At 42.9% G+C, this 22,060-nt stretch overlaps 1 protein-coding gene across 5 annotated transcripts; it reads right to left on the reverse strand.

Annotated features, from left to right (window-relative positions):
* Nucleotides 1-373: 373 nt before the first annotated feature.
* INCENP (inner centromere protein) lies at nucleotides 374-22,025 on the reverse strand. Of its 5 annotated transcripts, none has more exons than XM_083729006.1 (18): nucleotides 21,144-22,025; nucleotides 17,998-18,142; nucleotides 16,321-16,428; nucleotides 14,969-15,678; nucleotides 13,514-13,550; nucleotides 11,786-11,813; nucleotides 11,136-11,226; nucleotides 8,475-8,526; nucleotides 7,890-8,004; nucleotides 7,669-7,806; nucleotides 5,647-5,756; nucleotides 5,440-5,560; nucleotides 4,999-5,121; nucleotides 4,147-4,319; nucleotides 3,543-3,657; nucleotides 3,237-3,335; nucleotides 1,801-1,951; nucleotides 374-685 (listed from the first exon to the last, which is right to left on the reverse strand). In XM_083729006.1, exons 2-18 carry the CDS (start codon nucleotides 18,132-18,134, stop codon nucleotides 483-485), a joined length of 2,511 nt encoding a protein of 836 aa, XP_083585132.1. In that variant the 5' UTR covers nucleotides 18,135-18,142; nucleotides 21,144-22,025; the 3' UTR covers nucleotides 374-482. The 5 variants fall into 5 exon arrangements, with proteins under 5 accessions (XP_083585132.1, XP_083585131.1, XP_083585130.1 ...); XM_083729005.1 differs by having other exon boundaries at nucleotides 21,914-22,018; XM_083729004.1 differs by lacking the exon at nucleotides 21,144-22,025 and adding an exon at nucleotides 20,477-20,948.
* Between the last annotated feature and the right edge of the window lie 35 nt (nucleotides 22,026-22,060).

Genomic DNA, 22,060 nt, shown 5'->3' on the forward strand with positions numbered 1-22,060 from the left:
TCAGGTACTTTTAAAATAGTAACAAGGCCTTGCACAGAATGCAATAATGGCTGTCAAAATTTGTCAAGTGGAACTTATGTAGATAATAATCTCCTTTGGTAAATGCCTCAGAGCATCATCTATCATGGTATCAGCAGCTTGATTCTATCTAGCTTGGGCCATTAGACTTAGGAGTTTCCTTTAAATTATAAACTGGCATTCAGAGATCTGAACCTATAATTCCTCACTCTCAGCATGACATATTAACTACTATACCACATAGACTCTTACTAGCAGTTCAGTAAGTTAAATATAGGCCAAATGATTTTCACTCATCCTTGCCAATTTCAGCTGGCAATCTGTACTCTCTTCTCCCCATCACAGAGACAAAAACTGCCTTAGAAGTGCAACATTTATTAATATAAACAAGAAAAAAGGGACTCAACATTTAGAAATACATTTCTTGAACAAAAATACCACACATCCATGAGATCTAGAAAACATCATATCTTTAAAGCATATGGTACATTTCTGCCACCTGGGAATGGTGGAGAGTTCCACACTGCAGAACTGGTGCGTTTGAAGTAACGTGGCTTGCTCTTCTTGAATATTTCTTCTAGTTTAGGGCTCTTCACAACTCCAAAGAGGGCAGTGGTGTCAACTGGTTTGTAATACTGATGTATAATTGCCTGGCTTAGTAGATTTCCTAAGGGAAAGAAGAACAGCGTACAGTCAGTTGAAGCCAATTAACCAAGTTTTATGTGCCATTAATAATGCTCATGAAGAACTCAACTCAAAGATAATAGGTTGCATCCAATGAACCTAAGAGCCCGCTGGATCAGGCTAATGGCCCATCTAGTCCAACATTTTGTTTTCACAGTGAACAGATGCCTATGAGAAACCAGCAAATAGGATTCAAGCACTATGGTTTCTCGCAACTGGGGACGTTCCACTGTTCTTGTGAAAGACTTTCCATTAGCACAGTCCATTTTTTAAAAAAAAAGGCCAGCATGGACTGAATAGTCTTTTTTTAAAAAAAAAGAAAGGTGCCCTTTCATTATATCCCAGACTCAGCTTTACAGAACAGAAATACTGGGCATCAATACAGGGGTGTAATTTTTATAATGTGTTCTACTTTTCTATACAGTAAGCCCACAACTTATGCAAGGGTTACATCCCTAAAGCCAAAATTGCATCTAGTCAAAACACATTGGGTTAAATGCCGGGTGGGATTGCCAATTTCATTTCCCTAGAACCCTGCCCCCTTTCTAATTTTTTTAAATTGTGATGTGTATAAAGCTGAATGCACTTAAGTTAAATGTGCATAAATAGTGAGCTTATTGTATTAATAAAAAGATAGATAAATAAATAAATAAATAGATAAATAAGACGATGATGTACTATATATTCTCAAACGACTTGGAAGTATCAACACCTGATTCCTAGCACTTTCCTAAGTTGCAGGCTGGAAGTTTGAAAAAAGTTATCCCCCCCTCCCGAGAACAAAGATATTAATAAACACTCAAGTACTTGAGCATAAACATTAAGTAGACAGCATTGCAAGCTTGGTCAGACTAAAGGTTCGTCTATCCCAGCATCCAGTGGCCAGCTAAATGCCTCTTCCTCCTTTAAACCTAGTATTCAGGGGCATGCTGCTTCTGAACACACAAGTTCCATTCAGCTGTCATGACTAATAGCAGCAGATAGACAAATTCATGGAGGAAAAGCTAGTGGTTTTCGCACCTTCACCATCACACCTTGAAGCAGCCCATCCCATACAGTAATATAAGGAAAGATCAGCTATAAAGGATTCAAACAAACCAGTAGCCCAAGCAGGTATGGGCTTGCGGGGTTGACTCTCATCATCTGTTGAATCATCACTGTTCAAATCCATTCCATAATTATTCACATCAATCTTGGGCTGTTTAGGGCCTTGTGGTGTCATCGGGTAGGAATTACAGCTAGTAGAGTTCTGGAAAGAAGATGAGGAGAGAGCTAAGTCACTGGGTATAGAACCAGATTTTGCTGGCAAAGTTACAATCACGGAATTGTAGAGTTGGAAGGACCCACAAGGGTCATCTAGTCCAAACCCCTGCAATGCAGGAATCTTTTGCCCAACATGAAGCTTGAACCCACAACCTTGAGATTAAGAGTCTCATGCTTTACCAACTTAGTGTTGTTGCACTGCGCTAGAATCTCAATACAGCCTTTTAGGAAAGAACTTATTCTATCAGAAGAGCATGATGAATCACCACCACCTGACAAACTACAAGTCAATATGGCTAGCTTCACCCAGCAGCATGCCCCCCTCAATCAAAACACACTGCAACCAATCATGCCCTAGGCCCTCTGATCTCTCGCTCCACCAGCAACAAATCTCTTTTCAAAGTTAAAGAAGCACAACTTTTCTGACAATGGCCACATCATTACTCTTTAAAGGCCCCTTCTTTTATACAGTACAGCTTTCTCCGTTGAGATAACCAGCTGTCAACCAGCAAGAAGCTGATGGTCCAAAGCAAAAATTCCAAATTCCAGTTAGCGTTAACAGTTTATTTTCACACCAACTATAGCAAACCCCACTTGCCAACAGATCTGTACGTATTCTCCAATGTGTAACATGTGTCTAAATATTCTTCCTCATTCACAACTTCCTCCTTTTATTGGAGTGTGTGTTTTAAATTCTGCCACTGCACTTTCATGTTATGTCTCTGCCTACGAAATCCAAGGGGGTGAGGGAGAAGAGATGGTAAGACTCTCAAAATTCTGACATGTATGCAGTAAGTTTACCAAGAAGGGGAAACAGGGTCAGCAACAAAAGAACCCCCCACACAAACACATACAAAGTGGGGAGCAGCACCTCAATATTCTGCAATAATTTTTTACAGAAAAGTATATGATTTTGGCCTGCTGCCCTTTTCAGGGTTTAAGATATATTGCTCCATTTAATGTAGCTGTTCACATAAGAGCAGCCTTCCCCAATCTTGTGCCCTCCAGGTGTTTGGACTACAACTCCTATCATGGGAGCTGCAGTCAATCTAGTGCTCCAGGTTGCAGAAGGCAGACTTGGAAATAACTGGGTCAGAAAAACATATGTGGGACTTTACGTTCAAAGCCTTTATTAAGTGGCCTCAAGGCACACTGAAGGTAATGTGCTTCTGTGGGTAGGCCTGTGCATTGCAGCACATGCTCTCTTATAGAGCAAGTCAACAGGGCCATCATTACTCCTTTCAACGCCTGATCTGTGGTTTGTAGCTCACCTCGATAACCACTGTTGTATTCAGTTGTTTGCTGGAAGCCTTGGCCTCAGCCTCAGAAGCTGCTTTCTCTCGCTTCTCTTCTTGTTGCCGCTGTTCCTGCTAAAACACAAAAAGGCCACACAGTGCTGTTGATAGGTCACTGCTCCCACCCTACACTTGATGACACAGTGCACTCCAGGAAGAAGCATACAGGGTCTGCCAATTTAAATTTCCCCTAAAGCAACCGGACCCAGACTTGGGGAGCTGAAAACATACCTTTTAGTATAAGGAATATATTCATGTGATAGAAACATGAGAACCACTTACCAATTTCCTCTCCTTTTCCTCTAACTCTTTTCTGAGTCGCTCCTTCTCTTTGGCTGCTGCTAAAACCTCTTTATGCAGCCGAGCAGCCTTCTCCTTCTCTTTCTGTTCATGCTCCCTTGCAGACAAAAGACACTTCATTACCATCCAAAGAAAGAAGGGGATCATGACCTTAAGCATGACCTGTACACCCAGCATTAGCTTGGGCAGCACTCCCAATAGCCTGTGGCATACACCTTGAGGCTCAAATCATTCCCCCCCCCCCACAGCTTCATCCATAGCCATATTTTTTAGATGGGTGAAAAGAACACCTACCCTTTCATGGGGTGGGCGATTGTTGCAGCCCGGCCCAGCTCCCTGGGGGTGGGAGAGCAGCCCCATCCTCCCTTTGGTGCTAGCTGCTGGCTTCAGCTATGACTGGCAGTGGGGGATGATGGGATCGTCTGCCATTTTTTAAAATTTAAACTGGCCAGTATTAGCCTTTGAAGGGGGCAGGGCATCAGCGGCAGACCAGGAGGAGCAAGTCTTCACTCTGCCCTATATGGGCTGGCTGTGCTGAGTGACTGGAAGCCTTCTCAAGTAGGTTGCTCAGTCATTCTGTTCTTACCGCTGTGCTTGGAGCCTCTCCTGTTCTCGCCTCTTCTCTAGTTCTCTCTCAGCAAACAGCCTTTTCTCCCTTTCTAGTTCCAATTGATGCTGCTCTGCAATCTTTCTAGCCTTTTCTTGTTCCTCTTCTTCCCTTTTTTTCTGCATTTGCTCCTTGTGCCTTCGCTCTTCCTCCTGAAAAGATAAACACAGCAGGCTAGTGCTATTGCACTCATGCCCTGCTTTGGGACTAATAATAATAATTTAAAAAAAAATAAATTTATTATTTATACCCCGCCCATTTGGCTGGCCACTGGGATGAAAGGATACTGGATTAGACAGGCCTTTGATCTGACCCAGCAGGGCCCTCCTTATAAAACAAAAAAACTTTTGCCAACTCCTCTTAGCATAATGACCTAAAGAGCTGTAGTGAAGTCATATAGATTATGCATAAACATCTGCATGGCATGAATCAAATCCTCAAGTCAACCTGGGAAAACCACCCTAAAGTATTCAGTTGCTATTCACCTATGTTTCAAAGGTGAATAGCAACAGTGAATACTTCAGGCAAGACAAACTTATGAATTAGACTTAGATTTCTAGTAAAGTTTCCCCTTCAAGTTGTCAACCTCTGAAGCTTGATGAAGAGGCAGACATTTATTTATTTTTTAAAGATCCTTAACTGGAGCTATATACTATGCTAAAGTAGCAGTTACCTTAAAAATCACTACAGATTTTGTGGCCATGAAAGACATAGAAATACTTGAAAGAGTAGCCTCTTCAAGTCCTGCAGCTACATGGCTTTGAATTTAGCCTCAACAGGGGTGTGCCTACTGTCCTACATGGCCAGCCATCCCCACACCCCTGCCCTTACCAGCTGCAGAGCTCTTTTTTTACGGGCATCTTCTTCTTGTTTCCGCCGGGCTTCAAGTTCTTCCAACTTCTTGGCAGCTACCTTCTTCTTAACTTTGTCCTCTGCCAGTTTTTCCTCACGCACCTACAATAGGTTGTGTATATCATGTTTCTTTTAAAAACAAGATAAGCCTAACACAGTAATGTAAGAGATGTGTCCTTTATAACCTACCAAACACTCTAAGCCCTTCACTGTTTTCACAAGACAAACACACGGAGGGAGGGACTTGTTGGGTTGATAAGACTCTCAGCACAATCCTAACCAGGTTTACTCAGAAACTAAGTCCTACTGAATACAATGGGGCATATTTCCCTGATGAGAGTAGTTAGGATTTCAAAATAGATAATTAAACTCTGAAGAACACACATTTTCAAAATGCTCTCTGGCCATATTCATGTTCACCTTCTCATTTTTCTCCTCATGCTGAGCAAGCTTTTGCTCAAGCCGCCTTCTCTTCTCTTCTTCCATCTGCTCTACCCGTTCCCGAGCCTGCAACACCTTGCGAAGGCGATCTTCGCGCTTCCTGATGGCACACAGGAGTTCAGTTAGAAAAAGCTCCAAGGCAGAACTAGGAAAGGAGTAACTGGAAGGATGTCTATGGATGCATACCGCTTTATCTCCTCCAGCCGCTGCTTTTTCCCCTCCTCCAGTTTCTGCCTCCTTAGTTGTTCTGCTTCCTCCCTCTTTCTTTGAGACTCTAACCGTTCTCTTTCCTTTTGCTAGGTAGGGACAGAAGTTCATTAGCACACATGAAAAGAATGATGTGTCTGTTAACAGTTACTGTAATATGGAAACCCACCCCCGGTAGAAGACAGGCAACAGAACTGGAAGGAACTATTCTCTCCACTGTGGCAAATGTTCCTAACAGTGAAAACATCCTTTGTAGTGAAAGTGTAGTAGCTACAAAAAGAGAGCACAAATTGAGCCACCAATTTTTCCCAAGAGCAAGCTAGGCAAGAACTTCTCAATCCCTCACAATGCCTGTTCTACACTTCTTCCCTCCCGCCCCCCACAGCTAAATCACAGCAAACAGTTAGTGATAAGACAACACTCTCTATAGTACTTGAATGCATTGTTAGACCTAGAGCATGCATCTTTTACTTATTTCAGAAAGGCTTTGATGCACCTTATGGTGGATTGGGTAGGAAGAATCACATAGCAACACCACACTGGTAATTTCTGTCTACCTTCTTGAAATATTGCGCCCTACATGCAGTCTAGAAATGCCCAGACCTCAGACAAGCCATCAAGTGATTTGACAGGTAGATCCAGCACAAGACAGGGCTCCTTTGCCTTCAGTTACATAGAAGCAGATGCTATTTCCACTATCACCATCACACAATATTGACAGAAGCAACACACCTGCAAAAATTCTTTCATTTTGGGTACTTCTGTCAATATCCATGCATTAATAGAACTTGTAAGGAGTATAAAAATGCAGCAGCCAATATGATTGGGCTAGCTCATGGTTAAAAAAAAAAGTTTGATCTACTGCCTTAGATGAAAAAACGAAGCTGATAGCTAACCTTAGCCTTTTAATCTGCCCAAATTAAGCTATGTAGTTACTTTCTAACAAACGTAAGGAAGGAGGAAAATAGGCATCCCTGTTTAGAAGGAAGTCTCCCTGAATTCAATGATCACACCATGTAAGTGTGCATAATGGAAGTGAAAAAGCTCTGGACCACCAGAGCCAAGGCCAAGTCCACCAGTGCAAACTGAACCAAGATCTTAAGAATGCATCTAGTTTCTTTTTGCACTTTATTCTAAACTTAAAATAATTAAACAGAAAAAATGTTAAGACATTCAAGAGAAGAAATGGCAGTTATTGATTATCGTGTTTTGAAATGGTTGTGGCTTTCTTACTACAGGGAAAATAGCACAATGCTACTACCCATTATCTACTTTTTAGTAAGATTACCCTAATAAACACTAAATAAAATGCTATAATTCCATCTTAAAAAGAGGAAGCAATGTTAAGTCACTATGCAGGTTAAGAATGCCATTAGATAACACACCATGTTAATGATATACAAATACAGCTACTGTGAGACCAAATGTTGTTACTTACAACAAACCCCCGCTGTATGAAGAGAAGATTGAGAAATAATTAATGCCTTTGGAAGTTAGCACCCAAATTATCAGTATTTCATTGCCAACAATACAAATGGACTAGACCACTAGTTGATATAGGATTTGCCCTATTCAACTCTCTTCACCAAATGACAGCAATCTGCCATGCTTCACCAGTCAAGCCCTGTTTAACCCAAGAAGAAGTAATGGATTTAACCAAATGGCATGCAATAAACTTATGCTAAAAGATCACTGAAAAGCTAAGCTATGGAGTGGGGATGGAGTAATTCACAACCTGCAGTCAAAGACATAAGCTGGTTAGCTCAACGCAAAGGAGAAATGTTGCTCTCATCCAATCCAATGCCAGTCCTTTCAGTCTCTTAAGCCCTCTTACTCTTACAGCTCCTCCTTCCCTTAAGCCCGTGTGAAGTTTTTGTACAATTTATTTCTTACATTTACATCCATCCTTTCATCCTAGGAACTCAAGGTGGTATACAAAACAAAACAAAACAAAACAAAACAAAACAAAACAAAACAAAACAAAACAGGACTTCACTCTACCTGGGGAGTGGCCTGGATAGGAGTGTTTTGTTTGATGAATGATTTCATGGTTGCACTTCGACTCAAAGAGCCAGGGGTCATCATGAGCACTCGGTTCTTATGCACTGTATGCAAGAATGTCTTGAAAGGACGGACAACCTGAAAAATACAGGAAGTGATCAGTCCTTGGAAGGCAAATGATGGGACCTGGTTCGCTCCCAAAGATGGAATTCTCGACTTACTTTGCTGGCAGGGCACTGAGGAGATACAGCCCTTTTCCTTGCAGGGGAGAAGTCCTCCTCTGAGTGCTGTCCTTCATCTTGCTCATAAACTGCTCTTTTATAGCTTGGCTTCCTCCTGTAAACATTAAGTATTAATACAGGGCTCATTTCATAGGATGCACCAGCAGAGAAATCAACCACCTCCTTGTCTCAGAATTACCATGGGAAGTACAGGACTCTGGCTCCATTCTCTGTTGCTTAGGGTTCTTTGAGGCCAGAAGAAATATAGCTGCTCAGTTAAGTATTTTAATTAACTATCCTCTCACATAGGAGCTACCCATCAACCAGCCAATGGACCTGCTCTCCTATTCTCATGATGCTTACAGTCTTCTCTGAAAATCCTCTCTCCTCACAGGAGAAAAAAACTGTAAGAATACCCATCTTGTATCTTCCCTTCACTACCTCTCCTTCCATTCTTCCACTGTTTAGATCCTAGCACCTTCAACCTGCATACAGGTGTCAACCAAATAGAACAACTAAGCACTTAATCCTCAGATATCATCATCTTGTTTTGCTCCATGGAGGTTTTGTCCAAAGAAAACATACCTAGCACTCTGGGGCTGCTTTTGCACCTCATCAGTCCTTTCAGAACTTCCCCCTGCATACAGAGAAAGAGAGCTACAATTAGTGATGGTGAAAGTGTTTTATGTAGCAAAGGCCTGAAGCCAAAGTTGTTTAGTCAACAAATGGATGAATACTTATGATTGTCAGGGCAGAGTTATTATTATTATGATTATTAGACCTATACCATAGATCTCAGGGCAGTTCACACCATAAAGTTACAATATAAAAAAGGCAAAATACATAATAAAAATAAGAACAGAAACAAACCAATAACCCCCCTTTCCACAAAACATTTAAAAGGGAATCGGTGGTAATCAGCCAAAGGCCAGGTTAAGGAGAAACATTTTCGCCTGGCACCTAAAGGTGTATAATAAAGGTGCCAACTGTACCTCCTTGGGGAGAACATTTCACAAATGTGGAGTACAGTACTGTAGAAAAGGACCGTTCTCATGTTGTAACCCTCTGGACCTCTTGTGGAGGCACATAAAGAAGGGCCTCAGAGGATGATCTCAGGGTCTAGGTAGGTTCATATGGAGACAGGCAGTCCTTGAGGTATTGCTGTTCTGAGCTGCTGAAGGCTTTATAGGTCAAAACCAGCACTTTGAATGGGGCCCAGAAACTAAATGGCAGCCAATGCCACTGAATTCTGCATTAGCTGAAGTTTCCGAACCATCTTCAGACAGTCCAGCACTGCAATAATCTAACCTAGAGGTTTACCAGAGCATAGACAACAGTAGTTAGGCAGTCCCTGTCCAGATAGGGGCACAGCTGGGCCACCAGCAGAAGCTTATGGAAGGCACTCCGCATCACTAAGGCCAACTGAGTCTCAAGAGATAGGAATGGATCCAGAAGCACCCTCAAGCTCCATACCCACTCCTTCAAAGGAAGTGTAACCCCATCAAGAGCAGGCAACATCCTAGTCATTTGATCTAGGGAACTGCCCACTAGCAGTGTCTCAGTCTTATTTGGATTGAGCTTCAGTTTGTTGCCTCTCATCTAGTCCATTACTAAGGCAAGACAACAGTCCAGCACATCCACTACCTCTCCTCCAGATGTAAAGGAGAAGTAGAGCTGTGTATCACCAGGATATTGCTGACAATGTACTCCAACCCTCTGGATAACTCCACTCAGTGGTTTCATGTAGATGTTGAACAGCTGAACAGGGGATAAAATCAAACCTTGAGAAGGCTCCCACACATTGAAGGCTCCATGGAACTGATGAACACTCCCAAAGCAACGCCCTCTGGGAACAACCATCCAAGCAGGACCAAAACCTCCGCAAAATGCTTTGCAAACAGGTCACTGTCACCTACTGTTGGTTCCACCACCTCCTTTGGGCCAGAATGTAAAAGGTCCTGCACTACCCAGAAGAGGATGCAATGGAGGCAGCAAATTATGTTGTCTTTGCTGCCTTCACTGTCACTAGGTAGGCTTGACGATGAACCCTCAGCACTGTTTGGTTGCATTCAGCTGGATCTTTCCTCCACTTACATTTGAGTTGTCCCCCAGCTTGCTTCCTTGCCCTAAGCTCTGGAGTATACTATTTACTTCCCTTATAGACATAATTCTGATTTCTAGAATTTCAATATGTAGCAAATCAAGCTTGTGTAGACTCAGTACATTGGGCTGTGTATTAATGAAATGTTTCTTTAAAAACAGAATACTACTAATTGGATTTTGCAGAAGTGACTTGGTGGAGCACTTCTTGGGTATGCCTGTCTTATGCATATTAATGGAAGCCCAGATGGGTTTCTTCACTTGCTTTCCAAGTTTATACTGAACAGCAAGAGGTGAAACCTACTTTAGACTAAGCATATTGCCAATACATGATGAGATTTCATCCTTATTCAGCAAATATGCAGGAATACATTCTGTGAGTCTCTTGGGACCTGGCACCTGCCTAGCAGGCAGGCATCTTCCAACATACGCAAGACCATTTTTCAGTTGGGCAGGAAGAGGTTGATCTGAAAGTTGGGCATATTGACATTAGTCCCTTGTCATGACTTCCGGTTGAGATTTATGAGGATGGTTTGGCCTTGGAAGCTGATGGATCCAGTAGGTTTCCAGCTTGCTCCAAGGGATTTTCTGGCTGATATGACGTGTGCTCCTGTCAAAGCTCTGGCTGACCTCTGGAAATCTGAATGGCTCAGGCTCTTAACATGATCACCCCTGAGCGCCACTTCATGGAGCTCGTTTGGCTCCTTAGTATACTCCAGAGCTAAGGGCAAGGAAACAAGCTGGGGGACAACTCAAACGTAAGTGGAGAAAAGAACCAGCTGAATTCCTGTGTATGTGACATAGCCAAGTTTGCTATGAATTTTTATAGGACCCTTCCTTTCCAAGACCTCATGGCAGCATACAGTGCTTCCTCACAACAATTTTTCAATGTAGATTAGTTCAAGAGAAAACTGGCTGAAGCTCACCTCATTAACTTCATGGCCAAACTAGGATTTGAACCTGGACTTCTCAGTCAAACACTAATACACCATCTACTATACCACATTGGCCAGTCAAGTCATTATTTTTGCTTGAGCAACTGAGCATCTTGCAAATAATAGGCTTGTAAACTTGCTTTTCCTCAAAATACATTCTATCCAACTCACCGTTGACCTTCTCCGCTACTTAGCCAAGGAGTATACTGACCTTTGTCATCTCCATCTTGTTCCACAGGTTTGATAACTGCTTGCAGACTGGCCTTGTGAGAACGAAGGGACATGCGAGGGTTCTCATCAACCTGCAGCAAAGGCAAATTCCTTCTCAGTACCAGCCCCTCCCATAGATGTGTGATCACTAGACAACTAAGTGGGTCCTTTAACGATTTAGCACAAATAATGTTAGGCAGACTAAGCCCCTTTGAGTATCTCTAAAAATGATGTTGGCACTTCAGTGAGAGCCATAGGAAAGAAGGCATTCCAGGACAGCACTCAGGTTCACTAATGTGGAATCCAACATGCACAGGCTCAAATGATGCAATCATGAACTTCAAAGGATTGACTGCAGATTAAGTCTGTGTGTGTTTAACTCTGAACGTGCAGTTTCTGTCAAAACATCTCATCCAGCATGTCAGTGTTGAGCAGGTCTGGAGGCAGGACAGATGTACCCTGAAGATGCACCATGGAATGCCATCCAACTCTTCCATGCACATTACACTCCCCTTTGCTTGAGTCTGGATGGTTGCTAACCACACAGTTCTACCCAAAAATGAGTCACATAGAGTTGAGTGGGGCTTACTGCTGGGTAAATGGGTATTGGATTGTGGCCTTAAACTTCTTTTAGTCTTCTTTAGAACTTACCTTCTGAGATGGTGGCTCTATCATCAATCTAAGAGAGAAAAGGTATGCATATTTTTAAAAGTAAAAACTTTGCAAATTCCTTTCATGCTTCTATCTTGCAGCATGAATTTTAATTGGTCTTATCATTTCATTGTATCTTTAAATGCATTGAAGTAATGAAATGAAGTTATCAACCTATCAGCTGAACTCTAGCCTCAGCTCATACTAGACTTACAGAAAGCCCATACAACACCTCACTGCTGCCATGCTTTCAAAAAGATTCACCATTTCCTTTCTCTTCTGTCTGGGTACAAGTCTAGTTATTTAATACAATTTCCGCAAAAAATACATTGTGTATGTGGTGTCACTGACAACTTGAAACCTGTGCAGAGGAGGGTGGCCAAGATGATAAATGGTCTGGAAACCAAGCCTTATGAGGAACAGTTAAGGGAGATGGGTATGTTGTATTGAAGGCCTTAAAGGCATCCAGGGAAAGTAACAATACTGGCATTTCTTTAGATTGCAATTCATAAATTATATCAAGAAACCTTCTTACCGATCCTGCAATGCTTCAAAATGGCATGAAGCATGTCCGGTCAGGGGAGATGTAGGAGGTTATAAAAACATTCAAGTACTTCACTATAATGGCAGCGAAAAGCTTAGCGTCCACATTTATAAGTGCTATTGGTCTGTACAAGTCCACTTTTGTGGAATCTTTACCCAGCTTCAGAGTTTCCTAAAGCATAATGTCCGTTCCTTCCTTTTGCAAGATAGAGTCTACCTCTGCTCTTTTAACAGCAGCACCTGAACCTTTTACATTAAGCGATCACACTTTCACCAATCTATAAGGTTCGACCATAATGTGGAGGGAAGTTCAGTAGGGCAGAAAAGAAAAGAAAAGAAAAGGAAGGAAAAGACAGAACTACCATGAGGGGCTGTTAATAGGGTTGAGAATAGTAAGACTTGTACTGTCAGAATAAGTACCTAGACTTTGACCAGATCTATAAATAAAATAGTGAACTCCGTAAACATAATTTGCCAAGAATACAGGCTTGGAGTCTCTTGGAGTTTCACCTGCTCAGGAGTCTATGAGCCCACTCTAAATCCACTGGAGACAGTGAGATTCATGGTCCGGTTGATTATAAATGCATCCATACCTCCCCCTCCCTCTTTTTCAGGTAAATAATGAAGGTTAAGGTTTTTCCACCTATTCTCCTAGCCTAAGTGATAGATAATCAGTTGTCATTTGGAGCAATTGAATTTCAGACTGGTTTTCAAGGGCTGTATTCACAGCTTCATTAGTTGTTTTGGAAATTTCTTTAAGGTTCCTGATAGCGTGTCAAACCATCTTTCAAAGGGGGCTAGAGTAGTTCCCCAGTCTGAAGCTAGCACTTGCTGGATTTAGGTTATATAAGCATATGACACTCTATCATCCCAAATTTAGAAAGCTGAGCTCCTGCCTTTTTGTTGATGTGCCATTTGAGAGTCTGAGGCCTTGTCCAAGCCCTCAGAACAGATGCTTCCTCCCTTAAATCAAGTTTTAGCATTTTGCTTTTTGGACTTTGTAGTCCCCGGAGCATTACCTTATTGGAGCTGTACACTGCTGTATGTTAAATCGCTTTTTAAAAGCCCACTTGATGTGTTTATCTTCTTGTGGTAGTTATGCTACCATTTAGCTCCTCAGTTAGCCACGTCTCCTAAATTCATCACTTTAAAAAATAATAATCTAAGATTCTAATTCCAACTCACCCAGATTCAGTAATTTCTTCAGCCACAGCAACATGACCTGAATGAGAAGAGACATGAGGTTACATCTCCAACAAAGTCAAACATCCGCAGAAGCATCCTGGCTCTTACACTGCACCTCACAATAGATAACAGCATCCTGGACCTCCTTAAGCACCACTGGGATCTACCATTGGCTAAGGGACAAGTGCTCAAATTTTAAAATCTTCAGTACTGGAAAAATCATTTGCTGTGACTGGAAAAGTTTTCGCCAATTCCGCCTGGTAAGGAGTCTGAAACACATTCTCAGACAGACACCTGACAATGGTTAATTTATACTCCAGGTCTACTTTCTGTAGCATATACAGAATGCATTAGCTTCCCTACATCACAAAATTGTCAGCAAGCAATAAGCAGAATGCAGGTGCTCCTTTTGTAGCTGGAGGATGAGAGTAGGATGTTGTGATGTGCTTTGTGAGGCAGTGTATACAGATCTCCTGGTGGCCACTATTTTTCTTTTATTTAAAATGTTTATTGCCCATTATTCACTGCACATGCTAATTCCAAATAAGGTTACAAATTAACACAAATCTACACACATCACTGGCAGGCATCCCAAACATTTTATGACCATGCCTCTTCTCATTGGAGAGCCAGTGTGGTGTAGTGGTTAGGAGCGGTAGTCTCGTAATCTGGGGAACCGGGTTCACGTCTCCGCTCCTCCACATGCAGCTGCTGGGTGACCTTGGGCCAGTCCCACTTCTCTGAAGTCTCCCAGCCCCACTCACCTCACACAGTGTTTGTTGTGGGGGAGGAAGGGAAAGGAGATTGTTAGCTGCTTTGAGACTCCTTCGGGTAGTGATAAAGCGGGATATAAAATCCAAACTCCTCTTCTTCTTCTTCATTGGAGCCTCTGGCTATGCACACATTTATGTAAGCACTTGGCAGTGATTGTTCCACAGCAGCTTCATGTCTCTGGATCACTTTCCTCTGAGATACAAAGTTGATGCATCGCCCCAAACTGGCAGAAGACCTACCTTCTCAGCTGGCAACTGATGGGCAGCAAGTATGGGGCATTTTGGCAGCATCCACCTATCCCAAGAACCAACTATTGCTAAGTGCTCCCAAAGCTAAATGATAGCAGTAGGTTTCCCCTAGATGTACTTAAGGCCTGCACCACATGACTTAGGATAGATTTAAAAAATAGAAAGCAGGTGTTTCAAGACAAAGTCTCACTGAGTATAGAGTAAAATTAGTCCAATACATCACCTTCAATTATAAACCTTACTTTTGCCTTGAGTTATTGGAAACTACAAAGGAAGTTATCAAGAGTGGAAAGAAGCCTAACCAAAATAATAAATAAAGAAATAAATCTTAAATATTGGAAGCATTTTGCAGTTCATATCAAGCAAGCCTGCTACAAGGTAAAAACAGCAACACTTTTTTTTTGTACTCTTATCTCACATTATTGAAACTTACAACTTTCATGCCTAGCAGATAATGACTGCTGGGATGTTTTCCGCTTTGACAAAGACTTCCGACTAGATCTCCGGATCATTCTTTCCCTTTTAGTACTGAGTGAGTATCTCTCAGCCATAGAGGCTCTGGAGGTCCTGCTTAGGCGGACTGAGCGACGGTTTGCTTTTGAAGTAGTGGGTGCTTGTGAGCTCTGGTTTAACTTCTGAGCAGCCTCTGATTCAGAAGCCCAGCGGTCCTCTTGGTTCTGGGCACTTGGTTCTTGGTTCTGAGTGCCGGATTCTTTGTTTTCAGCGGCACCGGGTACTTCTGCTATTTTCATCTTGCATATTCCCCGTCCCTCTTTTATTTCGGCTTCAGAAGTTTCTTTCGCCACAAGGCAAGTTTTGGTCAAAGGTGATCTCTTTATAGGAGACCCCTCCTCAGATAATTTAAGAGTCAAATCAGCTGTATCTGTCTGAGGTAGCACTTTTTTTGCCTGCAGTTCTGCACTACGCCTCTCATTAGCACTGATTACTACTAGTGGTAACCGATCTTTGGCTAAATTGAAAGATAGTTTCTTAAGAGGAGCATCTGAGACGCTGGCAGATGAGGCAGCCCGAGATCTAGTAACACGATGACAAGGCGAGGCATTCTCTACATTGATTTCCAAGTTTTTCCGACTTCGGGTAATACGTTTGGAAAATAACCGAGTACTCTCTCTTCTTGACAACCTGATAAAAGAAACACATTGTAAGGAAAGCAATGGGGACTAAGCTCACTGCATGCCAAAGCTGGCAGAAATGGAGTCATAAAACCAATTTGGTGTTGCAAGGGACAATAGCGTAGCTGAACTGAAAAATCCTAGACAAACTGAGTGAGAAATGTTACATCAACAATTTACCACTTATATATCATTCAAACCTTGGGCTGATGAAATTACTGTGAATCAATATTTATTTTAAAGATTTATACCTTGTCTTTTGATTCAGGGTAACTATGTTGCTTACATCAGACAACAGACTAAGAGACTGGCTGATGGACAGGGACAGACAAAGGGATTCCTTTCAGATTTGCAGTCCTAGGACACCTGGTAGATGGAGTTAGGAAAGCCCTATCCTTGTTGTGATGTGCTTTGTGAGGTAGTGTGTGGAGATCTCCTGGCGGTAATTATTTTTAATTTTAAAAAACATTTACAATCCATCCCTCATTACAAAAGCACAAAAGCACACATTTTTAAATCTTCAAAATATATTTAGCTAATCAAATAAACACTGCAACCCAATCTAGTCATTTTCCTGAAGTAACAACTAGGAATTTTAAACATTATCTTCCAGATTATTCCCTGCTACGTAGCCCACAAATACATTCCCTACCTCTTTGTAGCAAAGTGATCATTCTTAACAGAAGAAAAACGCTTCTTTTTCCTATGACTCTTCTGTGATGGTGTTTTTGGCATCAGCTCAGGTTCATCACTGGAGCCACTATTTTGAGATAAGAGCAGCAGTTTAAATTCTGGTCTGCCAAGTGCCTTTACCTAGGAATATTGCCAACTACTCACTGAATTTCTTATTTCAGACCAATTCACAAAATTCATGCTGTAGGATTGGAACAATCAAGGTATCGATTCCTACAGAGGTCAAGCTATTGGAGACCGAGAATGTCAACATTTTCCTCAGAAACAATGGCTTGATGACAGGCTAAAATTGAAGGTATCCCACTTTCATTCAAAGTTCATCTTTCAAGTTCTCATTTTGGTAAAGACTAGGAAAAAACATTGTTTGAAGTTCAGGATATTGTTTGCAGCTTGGGATTCTTTTACCAAAGCCAGTCTGGTTTCTGACCCTGGCACAGCATCAAACTTCCTGAAACCCAGAGACTAATGACACTGAATAAGATGGTAGCCTGATACAATAAAATTCTGTACTGTACTACATCTGACGGAGTAATCACTTTGTTGTATACTCCCACATGAGAAAACACATTAATACTGTAACATATTCTCTAATAATATAGCATATGAGAATTATATGCCCTACAATTGTAGCTTTAGCTTCCAAGTATGTAATCTCGCTTTGGGGTAAAACCAAAAAGCTCAACAACTTCAATCCTAAAAAAACTTTGGTCGGCCCTCACGGCCCTTCACTTCATCAAATCTTTTCGAAAAAAGTTTGGACACCACTGACTTATGGCAACCAGCTAACATCCAACCAGAAGCATTCATTCTGACAGTCTTGCCAGAGTAGTGCAGGCTCTGGTTATCTCCCGCTTGGACTACTGCAATGTGCTCTATGTTGGGCTACCTTTGACGGTGACTTGGAAACTACAACCAATCCAGAATGCGGCAGCTAGAATGGTGACTGGGAGTGGCTGCCGGGACCATATAACACTGGTCCTAAAGGATCTTCACTGGTTCCCAGTACGTTTCCAAGCACAATTCAAAGTGTTGGTGCTGACCTTTAAAGCCCTAAATGGCCTTGTCCCAATAATAATAATAATAATAATAATAATAATAATAATAATAATAATAATTTGAATTTATATACCGCCCTATACCCAAGGGTCTCAGGGTGGTTCAATATACCTGGAGCATTTCTACCCCCATTGCTCAGCCCAGACACCAAAATCCTCCTCTGAGGGTCTGCTGCTGGTTCCTTCACTACGAGAAGCGAAGTTACAGGGAAACAGGCAGAGGGCCTGCTCGGTAGTGGCACTGTCCCTGTGAAATGCCCTCCCTTCAGATGTCAAGGAGATAAAAAACTACACAACTTTTAGAAGATATCTGAAGGCAGCCCTGTATTGGGAAGTTTTTAATATGTGATGTTTTATTATGTTTTTAGATATGCTGTAAGACACCCAGATGGGTGGGCTGTAAAATAAATAAAGTAAATATCTTTTCCTTGCAGATTTACCGTTGCCTTGATTTAAAATTAATCTAGCATGGGTAACAAACCTAGTCTTAACCTATGGTTATGGGCTGTTGTGATTTCAATGGATTCATAGAACAAAAAACTCATGCTTTGGGGCACCATTTCTAGATCTCTTGCTCATACCTCGTAAACATCTTTTTAGCCTCTTCAATAATCTCATCCATCCACACACAGTCATTGTTGTCAATATTTTGTAGAAATTCAGCAAGTTTCTTCCTTGCACGTTCTTCCGGCATCACTGGGTTCCCCATCTTCCACATGGCTTGGCCTGCAAAAATGAAAGAGACTTCTTGCTCAAGGCACACAAAAAAAACAAAAATCCATTCATCTCCCCACAAATGGTAGGAAGTATATTGCAACAATGTAAAACAGCATCATGCTGCAAAACTCAAATGGTTTTCTCAACCTTCTGCCTGCCTCCTATACCTCAAGGCCACTCTACATCTTAAAAACAGAAGTGAGCAAAAGGCAGCAGGATCTGTGGCTTTCACTACACATCTCTTGCAAAAAATATAACCAGACAGCCAATGTCAATTGCTGCAACCTCTCACATGTTCCCATTAAATATTGTTATAGTGGTGGGGGGAAAACTATACCCTAGAGATTATTAAATGGCTGGATTTTGATTACTGGAATGTGAAGGGAGAAATATAAGCTGCAGAGAAATTCCTGAGCTAGCCTATGCAAAATGACCTGGCCAAGCTAGGGCTAACTAAAAAACACACCTGTCCAGACAGGTATTTGGAAGGTTGCCACGGTAACTATGTTTGAGGCAACAGGAAAAGGGAACCTGGTAGCAATGTGTACTGGGAAAAAGAAGCAGGAAGAGGGCTGGGATCTATCTTTGGGTGGGCTATCTGCAGAGTTGGGTTGGAGAGATGCCTTGGACTCCAGGGCTGCACTGCTGTGGGGTACAAGTTCCTTTTGAAATGACCATGCTGTAAGGTCTGGAATCCCTCCATGCAGACTAAAAGTGTAAATAGGTGAATAAACCATATTTCTTAAAGCTACAACAGCCTCTGCCGTGTCTCAATTTTCGAAAGAAACACAGACACTGGGTGAGTGCCTGGAGCCCAATTGACTCTTGCCACCATTCGGCAGAGAGAAGGGTAGGCACCCAACTATATGCCATTTTAATTTTTTAAAAAATACATGTTGTCACATACGCATTGGGACAGGAGGAACGCCTACTTCTGTAATGTGTGACACAGCCCTGAGGCTGCAATCCCATGTCCCGGGAGCCAGTGCAGCTATTAAGGCCCTCACTGAACACAGAACTACTGCTGAATAAGGACACACATGATTGTAGTGCAAAGTTGTAAACTTACATACAAGATACATGCAGTAACAATCTCAGTTTTTACCTAGCATTGGTTTGTGCAAATATCTTTTTCATAAATAATGCTCCTCCTGATGTTAATATCCAGTGGATATTAAGCAAGCACTCAACCTATTTTTTGCACTACGCTTTTACACCTCCTTCAATCGCTAGCTTTGCTTCCCCTCCCTATGGCCATTTTGCATGCTTCTCCTCCACCCACCTCCTTCCTGCCATTTCCGCTTTCCCAGAGATTCAAAAACATCACACACATGCCCACAAATTTATATTTTAAATAGATAAAATCTATTCCACAGTTGAAATGGGAGCAGTTAATAGTAATCAAAGGAAAAATTCAAGTGCTACCATATTGAACTGGGGAACAGGTACCTCCCAATAAAAAAACAGTCAGAAAAGACAGGAGTCCCCATTCTTCCTAGTCTGAATCTTATTTAGTATGCAAACTTTTTTAAAGAACAATTTTTGAAAAGCACAATCACTCTGTATGCAAATCAAAGGAATACAAGCCTTGGCATGAAGCTGAGTGCTGGATATGACTTGAGAGATGTTTTCTTAACAGAAAGTATGTTAATCTTCACCAAGCCATAGGAAAATGCTACAGAATTGTTGCAAAACTACCTTACCTCAGACAACCAACTGAGTATTCAGAATGAAGTACACTACAGGGCTTTTAAAATTCAATTCCCTCTCTCTCAGCAGCAGCCACAGACTCTTCCAAACTGCAGTATGGAATGACAAACTACTTTACCTTGAATTTGCACTGACAAACAATTGTGGTTTTTTTTAAATGCAAAAACAAGCTATTTCACATTTCACAGCAGAGTCACAAGCAGCATTGACACCTGTCTTTGCTGCCACCTTTTGCTTGGAGCACACAACTTAAAATCTTAGCTTTCTCTATTTCTGTGGATGATTCCAATTTCCCCAGGAAAGGGAGACTTAATAATGGTTTATACAGAAGCGACTTTTTCTAACTTCAAATTCACTCTGCCTTTTTGATATCTCCATTTTTCTCCTCCCATTCCTCCTGTTCGGGCTTGCCCTGCTAAATTCAAAGGGTACCTGGCAGCCGAATACGGAAACGAAGAGACTCTCTTGTTACTGAGAACGAGCTGATGGAGAGTAAATACCCCTGAACTTGTGTATGCTTACAATACCTCCCAGCCTGACCCTCAGCCCACCAGTTCCCGAAAGAGTCGCCAAGCAGCCTGGCATCCCCTCCGAATAGTTCCCAGGCTGCAACCCTATAAAAGACCCGCTTACCCATGAGCAAGTTCCGCTGCACTGGGTGGAGCTTACTTCTGAGTAGACATACTAAAGCCTCGCAGGATATTATTTTTTTATTATTTCTATACCGATATATATATCAAAGCGGATAACCACTTGATGCTTCTGCCTTGCAGCCCCCTCTGGGGAAACACCACGTCCTATAAAGAGGTGGGGGTGAGGAAACCTACTGAAGCCCAAGGAGAGCATCCTGCTGCGAGCAGAGGAAAAAGGAGGCGGAGCACCAGCAGCAGCTACGACCTCTTCGCGCACCAATTTGCATTCGAGCCATGCAAAAAGAATCGTTTTTTGTAAGCTCCTGTCCATTCCCAAACACAAGCCCTGGTCAGTAACACATGGTGTTAGGCATAAAGGCCATGGACGAGAGCCAGTGAGAGGGGCGGAATGGATGACGCCTGGAGGGCCGGGTAGAGATGCCTGGAGGGCCGCATTTGAACACCCCCCCACCCGCGCAAAGCTCTGTAAGGCTCCTCAGGCGCCCCCTCCGCTCCAGACACCCACCACGCCCGCCGAGACGCCACCTACACCCTCTCCCCGGCTCTCTGTCGCAGCCGGCCGAGCAACGGCCGGTGTCCCCATGAGACCGACCTCCGAAAGCCTCCCCTCGTGCCCGCTTTCCCCCCTCCACGGCTTGTAAACTCACTTGGGTGGGTTGGGCCCCCGTCGCTCCGCCGCAGGTCCCGTTTGTCCGGCCGCCGCACGAGCCGGAGAGCACCTCACGCCAAACGAGTAAAACCGCCCAGGGTTTGGTACGTCAGGCACGCCGCCCGCTCCTATTTTCAAAGAGCGTCACCGCCGCCGCGCTCCAATGGGAAGCGCGGTTTTTCAGAGCGGCGCCTGCTATTGGCTCAGACGCGACTGGGCAAGACAGGAGGGGAAGGGCTCGGAAGTCTTTCCGCCGGCTCACTGTCTGGCTTTGAGTTTCCGCTTCGTGCTGGAGGGACGGCGGGTGGGCGGGCGGGCGGAGGTGACTGGCGCTTTCAAACTTGGGGGATTTAAACATCAGCGCGGGTAAACCGGAGGTAGCCGTTCGTTCATGCTGCAACCTGAGGCTGTTGGCCTTCGGGGGGGTTTTCAGCAGAAAATAACAAAAAATGGGGCAGGTCTGGGAAGAAAACCTTCACCGCTGCACTTTAAAAGGGCTTTAACAGCCCCGACATATTTACGTTTGCATTGGTAGGACAACGTTCTCGTTTCCTTTCCATCGCGCACGGACACAAATGTGAGCTTACAAGAGCACGACCGCCTTTCTTTGTTGGTCCAGTTGCCCAGTCCCAGCTCCCATAAAGTCCCAGATTTCTCCTTTGTCTCCAATAAGTAGCTGTGCCCTCATTCCTCCCCCGCCCCCCGCATCAAAATTCAAAAATAAGCAAATGGTCCCGTCATCGAACAAAGGAATGGTCTGGTCTGTACTATTTTTAAAAATCTCGAATTCGGGGCTTGACAAACTAGAAAAGAATCCGTCTCCTTGTTCATCTCGGTCCGGCTGATGTTCAAAGGGGTGGGGATGCAACGTCCTCTTTAAGATTTAACTTACAAAGGCTGCAGCCAATAGGCGTC

Source organism: Podarcis gaigeae (genome assembly GCF_964106915.1).
Source record: "Podarcis gaigeae genome assembly, chromosome: 1".
NCBI lineage: Eukaryota > Metazoa > Chordata > Lepidosauria > Squamata > Lacertidae > Podarcis > Podarcis gaigeae.

What these genes read in the sequence shown, in the direction of transcription:
- INCENP (XM_083729002.1), bottom strand. Translation starts at nt 20,806, where the DNA reads ATGGACAGGAGCTTACAAAAAACGATTCTTTTTGCATGGCTCGAATGC. An exon ending in GAAGAAATTACTGAATCTGG is followed by an intron (nt 11,814 to 13,513) that starts GTGAGTTGGAAT and finishes TTTCTCTCTTAG; the next exon opens with ATTGATGATAGAGCCACCAT. An exon ending in CTATCCAGGCCACTCCCCAG is followed by an intron (nt 5,757 to 7,668) that starts GTAGAGTGAAGT and finishes GTCCCTACCTAG; the next exon opens with CAAAAGGAAAGAGAACGGTT.